Raw genomic sequence first — 12,153 nt, 5'->3', positions numbered from 1 at the left:
TGACTACTTGCTTGGTTACTGTCCCGCTCCTAATTGGACAGTAATGGGGCCATCCGGACTACTTGCTTGGTTACTGCCCAGCCCTGTTTGACTGGACAGTAATGGGGCATAATGACTACATGCTCTCCATACAAAGCATAACAAGATTGGGGGTTGGGGCTGGGCTAGACCATCTAGTCTTATTAAATAGAAGTTACTGTAGCACAAATTATCTAACAAAAATATTGATGGGGAAGAAGGAAAGCTGTCAGAGCATAGAGTGCATCAGTTTTCTGTGTATGTGTCCATGCTAACTCCTGTTAGCTGACAGAAGCCACAAAAGAACTAAACAATGGAGCAGTGCAGGATGGTGGCCAGGTAAAAGGAATCATGTCTGCACTTAGATCATGTGGATGGCCAGGTGCAACAGCATTTTTTCTGGGATGTGTTGGAAAAACAAGCCCTACCCATGGAGGCTCCACTTTTCAACATGCAGGATATTTAAAGGACCTGATGCTATGGTCTGGTGCCATATAAAAGCCTCTTTCAGAGGTCTTGTGGGGTCTATGATTTAGGGATCAGAGCTGTTCTGGGTGAACAAGGGAGACCTATAAGTGAGGTGGGTGGCTGATCAGGATCTGTGTGCGTGTATACATATATATTATATAGGAGAGAGAGATGAGAAGTAGATTTATATATATACACACACATTTATTCCATCAAAACACAAATAAGGGATGATGGGTCTTCCAATTTTGGCACTATTTTGGGGTAGAAAGCTGTTAGAAGTTTTGCATAATCACAAATTGAGAGTTAATTTAGGTGCCACGTAATAAAAAGTGGGGAAATGGTGACAACAGGAGATAAAGATATAAAAGGGGAGACCTGTAAATATCAGTGGCATGTTTTAGACTTTGTACACGCATACACTGAATGCCCACACATCAGACACTTTTCTAAATTTAAGGCCAAATGGGACTGCAGGATCATAAACACGGTTTGCTTCTTTTTTTTAATGTGCATGAATAGTGGTGAAATTAACTTTCTATCACAACTTGTACCATGTAGTTTTCAAATATCCATTATTCATACTAAGCTTCAACTTCAGATGATTAAATATATTATTAGCCTGCACAGAGAAGTTGGCGCAATAATTCATTTTCCAGAAATCACAAACTGTAAATATCTAAGACCTCATTTTTTTTTGTAAGAACATAATATGAAAATAATAGATTGCCAATGCCAACATCATATAGAAAAGAACCAAATACCAACCTCACCTGTAGGGGAGGGGCGGTTCAGTTGCACTGGATGCAATATTGTGTATTTTGCAATATTTAAGGCGCATAGAAAATACACAGACATGATGAAATCCAACTTTTCAGAAGAGCTTATTACACATTGTATTTTGGGGATGTCAGCTTAAATGGTGATTGCATGGCATGTTTTGGTGCAAGTAAAGCTGGGTACACACGTGCAATAATTGTCGTTAAAAAGGAGCTTTCACAATCCTTTCCACCAACAACTAAGGACTGCACGGTGCATGAACGAGTGCTGTACCGTTCTGCTCTATGGAGAGAGGAGGGGGAGAGCGACCAAGCGACACCCCGCTGAGCTCCATTTCTCTTTACTTCCATTACGATTGTTCGTTGCCCATAGTCCGTGGATCCGCCAGGACAGTCATTCGGGCAATGTGCACTGTACACCTGCCAGATTCTCGTCTGATAACGTCCCTGAGACGATTATCGGACGAGAAGCATTGCAAGTGTGTACGTAGCCTAAGCCTGAGAGGTTATGGAAAAAGGAAATTGTAGAATTTATATAATATTCAATTTCTAATTGGAAACAATGTACCCACAAAAATGAAAAAACTGATGGAAGTTTCGGCTTTCCTCCACTGTGTAACTAGGAGTTTATTTATCTGCTTCTGGGGAATTCTACGAGATTCAGTATTATGATGCTGAAATCCTGAATTCAAACTTTTATATAAAAGGTTTAGAATGATGTTTCTTTTAATACTGTTCGTCCAAAAGCCTTAAGGACCATGAATTTCCACTTTTATTACCATGCCTGAAGGAATAGAAAAAGTAATAAAAGCCTGCAAAATAAAATGTTAGGCTACAAAAAATAATACCCCCATCCTCATACATATTTATCCCCTTTAACATGCAGAAATATTACATTGCTATTCTTCATCTACAGAAATAAAATTCTTTGATTTGCGTAGTTATGTTTCAGTTTGTCCACACGTAGACAAATTCTTCATTCTATCTGTATGGCTGTCAAGTTTCTCAAAAATATTCTTCTGCAATTTTGTCCCAGACTGTTCTACATAGCTATTATTCATTTCTAGATAATGGACTAGAATATAAATAACTTCTTTAAGCGTCTTTTGGTGTGTTGTGTCTGTTATAAGCAAGTTGTGCACTCAATTCATAGCAGGTAAGCTTTTCTTATAAAATCATTTAATACATTTTTGTACATTATATTACAGCTTGTTTCGGAGAGGTGGCCAAAAAAATCCCTTTGTTATGAAACATTAAAAAAAAATAAAGCAATCATCAACATGACAAATGAGATTTCATACAATCAACATCTGTAAAATGTAACGCTCATTCTCTAGTGAAATCTACATTTACCAACAACTAAGTTACAGTTACCACCATGTTTTAATGTTCTTTTTTCACCGGATTATTTAAACTGTGGGCTTTTGTAGTTTCTTATTTTTATTTTTTTTTTTACTTCTTAAAAAACAACTGTAAAATATATCACTAGGGTTACATTGATCAAGAGATTTATAAAGCAAATCACACATTATGTGTGCTTCAACGCAAATTTTTTTTTGTCATAAGAACCCTGAACCAGTCAGCGCTTTGCCATGTATTCCTATTGGCTCAGGAACAGTCAAGTGCAGTTTAAAAAAAAAAAAAAATAAAGTTCCTAAAACTTCTGTACAAGTGATCCATTCATGTATGTGTGTGTGTATATATATATATATATATATATATATATATATATATATATATATATATATATATCTCAATCACTGTTATCTCCAGGTCTAACTTTCATGTATGACCTACTATTACTGATTACCTGGCCACTTTTTCTTTTAACACGGTTACCTTCCATAGTGGTGCATTAAACAGATTGGGTATCCAGTGCAATAAAACTGCAGACCATATTCTCTTATTTGTGTAATTTCTACAGTTACATCCATACTTCCAGCCAATGATTTCAGGTGAAATCCAATTTTGAGAACTACAGAAAGACTATTCCCATTGCAAATGCAAGTCATTAGTATCCAAAAAGTCAGTGGAGAACATACTTGGGATAGTTGAGCTCAAGGGAGTAAGAGAGGAGGCTGAATTGGGCATTGTAATGTCCAGCCACTCCATGTTGTCCAGGTTGGTGTCTTGGAGGTCTAGAGACAAGCAGCTATTTGCAGTAAATGGTGTGTCTGTGGTCTCCATAGGTGTTGGATCATGGTCCAGTATGCTGTGATGCTGAAGAAGATCATTGTTCAGGTCATCTATTAGGGAAAATGTATCTCTGCTATCGCTGTGACTATCCAGGTGTGGAATGTTAGTTCCTGGTGGCAGGGTGCCATCTAAGAATGCTTCCAGCTGACTTTCCAGGCTGAGGGACAGACTGTTTGTAGGCTCCAAAGACAGCGGAGGCGCTACGTGTATCTGTGGTGGTGGCCTTGATACCACTGTGTTTACTGGCATGATGGTTACATTGGCAGTAACGGGTCGCATCTTTGATATTGGTGAAGGTTCTTCTTTAACAAGTGGAGAAATTTCTGAAAATGGAACACACAATTTTTCTTAACAATAAGGTAAACAAATTGTAAAGGCATAACAAATCATAAACAATCCTGAAAATCATATTGGAATACAACCTACCTGCTGAAAGGCTGAAACTTTTTTTACCTCTGCAGTCTCATGTACTTGCCTGTCCTGTTATTTAACTTATAGTTGCTGCTAGGATCCTTGTTCTGCTTCAACACTCATTTATAGCATAAGGGTGACATGTACAGTAAAAGCAAATCCTCTGCTAGATGGAGGAACACAGTCTAGACCCCAAAACCACTGGCAGAGACTGAGGCCCATTTTTATTTTATGTAACATATTTTTTATGCCCTTTGTTGGATTTGTTTGGGGGGCTGAAGAATACATAATGTATATGTTGTTCTAAATAGAAATAAAATATCAAATCAGTATTGACTTGTGTGTGATTACTCCAACATACAGCAGGTATTACATCTTCAGGAGGATTGCCTAAATATCTAAAGTGCACCTCAGATAAGTGGTTCCCATTAATGCTTGTCAAACACAAATACAGTTCGGTCTATAAATATTTGGACAGAGACAACTTTTTTTTTTAATTTTGGTTCTGTACATTACCACAATTAATTTTAAATGAAACAACAAGTTGAACTGCAGACTTTCAACTTTAATTCAGTGAGTTGAACATTTGAATCATTTCAGGGGCTTGTATGTGGAAGATTTTGCTGTGAACAGACAACATGCGGAGTTCTCCATGCAGGTGAAACAAGCCATCCTTACGCTGCAATAACAGAAAAAACCCATCCGAGAAATTGCCCCAATATTAGGAGTGGTAAAATCTACAGTTTGGTACATCATGAAAAAGAAACAAAGCACTGGTGAACTCAGCAACGCCAAAACACCTGGACGTCCATGGAAGACAACAGTGGTGGATGATGGCAGAATCATTTCCATGGTGAAACCCCTTCACAACAGCCAACCAAGTGACAACACTCTCCAGGAAGTAGGCGTATCGATATCCAAGTCTACCATAAAGAGAAGACTGCATGAAAGTAATACAGAGGGAGCACTGCAAGGTGCAAGACACTCATAAGCCTCAAGAATAGAAAGCCGAGATTGGACTTTGCTAAAAAACATCTAAAAAAGCCGGCACAGTTCTGGGAAAACATTCTTTGGACAGATGAAACCAAGATCAACCTTTACCAGAATGATGGCAAGAACAAAGTATGGAGAAGGCGTGGAACAGCTCATGATCCAAAGCATAGCACATGATCTGTAAAACATGGCGGAGGCAGTGTGATGGCTTGGGCGTGCATGGCTGCCATGGCACTGGGACACTAGTGTTTATCCATCATGTGACACAGAAGCAGCCGAATGAATTGTGAGGTGTTCAGAGACATACTGTCTGCTCAAATCCAGCTAAATGCAGTCACATTGATTGGAAGGCGTTTCATAATATAGATGGACAATGACCCAAAACATACAGCCAAAGCAACCCCGGAGTTTATTAAAGCAAAGAAGTGGAATATTCTTCAATGGCCAAGTCACCTGACCTGAACCCAATTGAGCATTTCACTTGTTGAAGACTAAACTTCGGACAGAAAGGGCCACAAACACACAGCAAGTGAAAGCCGCTGCAGTAAAGGCCTGGCAGAGGATTAATAAGGAGGAACCCCGGCATCTGGTGATGTCCATGAGACTACAGGCTGTCATTGCCAGCAAAGGGTTTTCATCCAAGTATTAGAAATGAACATTTTATTTTCAGCTTTTTAATTTGTCCAATTACTTTTGAGCCCCTGAAATGAAGTGATTGTGTAATAAAGGATTTATTTCCTCACATTTATGCAATCTTTTTGTTCATCCCACTGAATTAAAGCTGAAAGTCTGCAGTTCAACTGAATCTGAGTTGTTTCATTTATAATAATTGTGATAATGTACAGAACCAAAATTAGAAAAATGTTGTCTGTCCAAATATTTATGGACCTAAGTGTATCTTTGTGGAAATAATATTAAAGACTTATTTTGTTTTCCAGATGTGTACATTTTTCCACATCCAATATCCTTCTGCACAATAAAACATCTTCTCATAGTCTGATGCTTTTACTGTTGTACACTTGAATTCCCTTTGGTGATAAATAACCGACAACCAACATTCAACACTAATAGATTTTCCCAACTGGAGAAGTCATTGCTTTGCATGTCATGGGAAACATGTATAGAAGTTGCATTGTTATCATGTCTATATCTAAACAAAGCTTTAAAGTGAAGTCTAATCCTCCAGAAATCTAGAGCATACTAAATTAACAGAGAAAGTATATGATGGTCTCTGGACACACAATAGACACTTTTGTTCTTGATTCATAGACACTAACGTGGGACTTATCCTCACATTTTCATCATGTAAAGTACTATATATACCCTTTCACCTAATGTCTGTGCAGTGCAAGATCAGGCGATGGGAGGAAGAAAAAAAGAAGATGGTGGATGGAATGGCAAGCCTCGGAAAGAAGAGAGGAGACAAGACCTCTGCAGATCCTGATGGGCACAGTTTGTGGAGGGATTGGGGGGCTTTTCTTTATAGGAAGCTTCACTGTCACAAAGCATCAGGTTTCCCTTTTAATTGGGAAATCTCTGTTTTTGTTTGGACCTGAAGATGTTTTTATGTCTCATTTGTCCCACTGTTAAAAGCTAAAGGAGAGGCAGAGGCTTAATCGGGAATAAATGTCCCTGAATCTTTTACTAGCAGTCACACTTACTGAAAGTTAAGAATATAAGACATTTAGACAAAGAGGAAATAATAATACAGCAACACTATGTGTACAACCAAACTAGCTGCTGTTCTCTCCGATATGTCAGCCATATTCAACTATATTCACTATATTTTGTGCAACGATTTTTTAAAAGTTGTTTTCCACAGTGAATCCATCTGGGCATTTTCACAATGTTATTGGTTTTTCTGGCAAAAGATCTGTTTGGGAACCAATAGGGACAAACATGAATTTGTGGATTTAACGGACACATTGTTCATACCAGTTTGTAACGCTGACACTGCATTCTAATGCTAATTCATGTCCATGGTTAGAAAACGTAATTCTTTTGGTAAGGAAAGGACTGCAAATCTTGCAAAATGCTTTTTCTGAATTGTTCTGGGATTTCTCTTGAGATTCAGGAAGCAGAGTCTGAAGAATAAGCAGAACTTCTATTTTGATGCGAAAAATAATGATTAAAAAAAAAAAACAAAACTTGTTTTTGGGCAGTTCCTACATGTTTTTGGGAAAGTTTGTGAAATTGATTTTATTCAATAACCCAGCCTTGTTAAAAACCTCCTGAGCAGTAACCCCGAGTGTGGCTTGGGGTAAAAAAAACAAAGTAACAGCTGGGAACAGGACTTACCTGGTCCCATCGGCGTCCTCCAGTGTCCTGCCATCCCATGGCCGCGTCCTCTTCGTCCGATCTGTCCCCCAGCGGGTGCTTGCATCATTTAAATTAAATTATATATGCTACTGTACATTTATATTACAGATTTCAGTATTTTTGATTTATTTATGCACTGTTTTAACAGATTTTTGTGCTTTTTATTTAAAGTTCATTACTAAATATTGGACATATTTCAGTGAGTTATGCCTATGAATTATAGGCCTACAATGTAAAATAAATGTTCATGAAAAACAATGTACCGCTTTTAGATATATAAGTCGAGAAATGAACCACCCAGGAGGTTAAAAAACTTCCGGGCTAAGAACAATGCACCATCTTTACATTTTTTTTTTGTTACATTTTTTTCATAACCATAGTTCGAAAAAGGAAAATGGAATTGTGCTAAGGATGTGGTTGAAATCTAAACATACTGCTAGCTATCAAATGTTTAAATCTCAGCACTCTCATTAACATCGGCATTCTTGGACAGCAAGATGAAACAGAGCTGAAAACTGACTGCTTGCCATGAAAATAATCAGACTATGCTCCTACTGCTGGGTATTATATAATGGATTCTCAAGCTGTAGGTCTTGCTCCATCTCCCTTACGTGCCAAATATAAAAGGGAAATTATGTCATCAGCCACGCACATCTATTACACGGTGAAAGAGCCTGCAGCAATGCTTGCCTTTCTTAAAAATTAAAAACGAGTGACAAGAACAGTCAAACAACTCTGACAAGATGCCGATGCACTGCAGGATTCAAAAAAGATCCAAATGTCATTTGGCTGCTTGGATTTAATTTCAATGCTAAAAAATGTAAAGGCAAGGTAAAGCATTATTAATAATATTAGACTTTATGCAGAAAGACACTGTTTTCATTCGGATGACAGCTGACTGTCTTGACTGCTGGGGATCATTTATATGCACTGTATCCACATAACTCATCCTATCTGTTTGCACATTTACTTTTTATACCGCTATCTCAAACGACTGATGTATTTAGCCAGTCAATTGTGTGCCAGTTGTTAGGGAGTGCTCCCAGAGGAATGTCTGCTCTGTTGGTCAATGGGTGCAAGGCGGAAACCAAGTAAGCGTCTGATTAATGAAATATTTATCATTGTTACTGGTCATGTACCTATTAAATAAGTCATCCTATTGTCACACTTCTTTATTGTCAGTCCTGCTAACAGTTTTATATCCAAAAGAACTTCAAAGTTGGATTTGTCCACCCAATCACTATTGTTTTACCCTTGAGATAAGTCAGTTGTGTGCCAACTGCTTCTTTTCCTTCTTCTATAAACATGCATGTTCAGCCTTTATAGACAAGTTTTATTAATACCATTTCTCTGGTGTCTGGATCATGCCTGCAAATTTGACCTCTGTGTTACTACAGAGGTAACTTTTCAAGTTTACAAGAATACATTCCTGAGCTTCAGACAACTAACTTTGCCCTGGCTAAACTCTCCTAGTCCTAAGACTCTGCACAGACATCAGAACTTACAAGACTACTCTTAAGCATCTCGTTTCATGAAACTAATACTTGACCTGGATAATATCTTATTCAGGTATTATGATGCCTGTGCAGTCTGAGGACTAGGGGAACTTAGCCTGGGTACATGGTACTGTGCTGATCAGAAAATGGCACTGTCAAAAGGATTTCTGCGAACATATAAATCTGGAACTTGGTCCAATTCATTGCATTTACTAATGGACTTTAACCTTCACTAATCTTATTTTACTCTTGACGACAAACTATTATTGGACTCAGGACATTGTGCTGGTAAAACCTGAAACAAAAGACCCCTGATCCATCTAAGCCAGCCTTTTCCAATCTTGTTAACCTTTGAAATAAATTTCATGCCTTCAGGGAACTATAATTACTATATCTTTAGTTCACAGAATATTATCATGGTGGTCAGTGGAAAGAATGCCTCCTAAATTGCTGGCCAGTGGGAAGAATGTCATCCCTCCAGATAGTCAAAAAATAATTGGTGTCACCTAAACTGACAAGAAAGATACAAACTGCTCAAGTAGCAGATATGAACCACTGGAAGAACATAGTTCTCCCAGCCTGTTTTTGGTGGACGGGCTGCCCAGCTGCCATGCCTCTTCTGCCTGGCTCTTATCAGAAGCTCTATTCCTCTGAACAGACAACCGAGAGGCAGCTCCATCTCAGCTGATAGAAGAGGGAGAAGAGCACAGCAGAGCTAGGATGAGATCAGGACACAGGACACAGGACTCAGGACTCAGGACTCAGGACTCAGGACTCAGGACTCAGGACTCAGGACACAGGACTCAGGACTCAGGACTCAGGACTCAGGCCTTCTTTTTTTCAAAAAAAAAAAAAAAATCATTCAAAAATGTCTCTGCCGGGTGTGTAATGATGTCATCAGATGTGTGTAACTGCATGGTATTTGTAAAAACTTGTGAAAATACAACATTGGGAGTGCAGTGTTCAAAGCAAGTGCCCCTAGGAGTCCTTAATTGAAAATGCGAATCGGGGCCCTCGCGGGGTCACTTTCATAGAAAGGACCATTGGGATGAGGCCCCTAAATTTATACCTACCTGTCATAAATCTGTAACTAACATACTATGTTATCCTGTCTGCTTCTCTTCTTTGAACCCCGATTTCCCTAGAATGGTGGGGTGTACAAAACCGAAAATGTAGGTGTAGTGGTGGTACACCTTTGACTAACCCCTCCCCCCACTAAAATGTCATTACTATGGCAAACGCAATGCCGTTTCATATTACTGCCAACTTCTAACACTTGAAACCCAATTTGTCAGGAATGGGGAGAAGTCAGAAACTGAAAATGTGTGAGGAACGTCTCTGGGTAACACCCATTAAAATTTCACCACTATGGTATCATTAGAACATGAAAAACCTCTGCCCTAAAATTGGGGGTTCCGGAACTGGTAGGGAACAGTCATGTGTAACAGGGCAGCGTGTTTTGATGGGCAGAGTTTATGTAATGATGCCATGGTGATGAAAGTTTGGGAGGTGTTAGCCAAAAGTGTCCCCAACTTGCACCTTGTTTACCTGCACCTCTCAGTTCTAGAGATATTAAGGTTCAGACAGTTTGATGGGCAGAGGTTTTTCTATGTTCTAATGATGCCATGCTAATGAAATTTTAGGGGGGTTATACATGTGTTCCCCACTTGCACCTACATTTTTAGTTTCCTGCAGCTCCCCATTCCAGAATAATTGGGGTTCAAAGAACAGAAGCGGAAAGTGTAGCATAATATTACAATTATAGTTTTTAAAAGGTAGGTAAAAATTTAGGGGCCCCAACCCAATGCTCCTTGCTATGTAAGTGGCCCCTGGGGGTCTCTGATTTGCATTTTCAATTTTGAGCTGCTAAGTGCACTTTTTTTATAAAACAGCAACCGAACTGTTCAATAGTTTTTAAACTTGTGATCCCCATATCTTGAAAGTAAATACAAGTAATTACATCCAACAATTTAGGACATCTGAAAGATTAAACACAGTTGGGTTTTAGGCTGCAAAATAAAACATTACGGATGGATACGTTTCACAGGCACTCCCCCCCCCCATAGAATATAGATGATAAGGGGGGGGGGGCACTGGCTGTTATCCAGATATAGCGCTAGGAGGTGACATCTGAAGTCAGGCTGAATTTACACAGTAAGGTTGCATTTGCTGCGTTTACCCCTCACTTTCCTATCGCCACTGCTGCTTGAAAAATACCTAGGCCTGAAAAAGCCCCGCTAACTGCCTGGTACCAATCCCAGGTGCCTAGCACTTACCAAGTAGTCACTGCGGAGAGGTAAATGGCCCAGTTTTTTTTACTGCTAATGTTAACTAAGCCTAACTTGTTACACTACATTGATCACAATATTACACTACTACAAGGGATTACACTAATAAATATGGAACACTAAGCAGTTGAATTAAAATACACAACACTGGACTATTGGGGCATAATATAAAAAATTGAAAAATTAAACATTCTAACAAGCCAGGCATTAAAAAGTTAGGACAAAGTATTGGGGGGAAGGTAGAACACTGACACAATAATAGGTGTTACTGGATATCTGTGGCATAAATAACTGGGGGCACTAAATTTGCTGTGTCTTGCCCCGCCCATGGTTTTACCACCCGGCTGTAAAAAAAAAAAAAAAAAAAAAAAAAAAACTTATGGAAAGAAAACTGAAGAACCCCAGGGATCCATTGATCTAAGCACTATATGCTATGAGATGTTTAGGTAAAGGAAGAAAACTGTAATTCTTCCAGAAACAACCACATAATATACTAAGCTAGGGAGTGCATCTGTAACTAATTACTTCCCAAGCAGAGATTTCCCATAACCAGGCCAAGACTGATGAAGTAACATATAATGATGTATTTTATGCATTGCAAGAGTCTAAGCCTTCATCTTACACTAAAACTCACTGCAGCATATACATTTTGTACATTTATATATAATATAGAGTTTTTACTGGTGTGATAACATATACTAAGTTTCTCTATTCACCCATTGGGACTTTTTATCACTGGAAAATAATTTAACACTAACATACAGAGTCGGAGGGTTTTCATAAATGGTTTAGCAGTAAAAATTCTTAGGGGTTAACGGAAATGATGAGTAGAGTTCTTCTACATTCAAAAGACAGCTAGAGTGCCTACTTAATTCATGGTTTTATTTTCCTTCAGCTGTTGCTTATTTAACTTTGGCTCCAATCTCCAAGTCAGTGGCCCACCTGCCTGTACCACTAGTCCTTCGCTCTCCTATCAGTGCTTCATTGTCCGTATCTGGACCCAGCCTCCTGAAATACCCTAACATAACTCATCTAAATATGTTTGCCATATAAGATCCAGAGGTAATAATCCTGTTGATAAAATTCAGGTATAAAATGATATGTTCACTAGCATACATGGCAGAGAATGAACCAATTTACTAATTAGTAATTGCAATTAGTTGTATAGGTAGCTATGATTGTTAG

At 38.6% G+C, this 12,153-nt stretch overlaps 1 protein-coding gene across 3 annotated transcripts in view; it reads right to left on the bottom strand.

The window, feature by feature from the left end:
* Positions 1-977: 977 nt before the first annotated feature.
* MRTFB (myocardin related transcription factor B) overlaps positions 978-12,153 on the bottom strand; it is a 31,944-nt gene continuing 20,768 nt past the window's right edge. For 2 of the 3 annotated variants that reach the window (XM_072419023.1, XM_072419024.1), the window contains one exon: positions 978-3,784. In XM_072419023.1, the coding sequence (XP_072275124.1) occupies positions 3,252-3,784 (533 nt within the window). In that variant the 3' untranslated portion in view covers positions 978-3,251. The remainder of the gene's footprint in view (positions 3,785-12,153) is intronic. The other variant, XM_072419025.1, reaches the window with a different exon arrangement.

This window comes from Pyxicephalus adspersus, chromosome 7 (assembly GCF_032062135.1).
Source record: "Pyxicephalus adspersus chromosome 7, UCB_Pads_2.0, whole genome shotgun sequence".
NCBI classification, from domain to species: domain Eukaryota; kingdom Metazoa; phylum Chordata; class Amphibia; order Anura; family Pyxicephalidae; genus Pyxicephalus; species Pyxicephalus adspersus.
The sequence above is the reverse complement of the archived record's forward strand: the minus strand, read 5'-3'. Positions and strand labels throughout refer to the sequence as shown.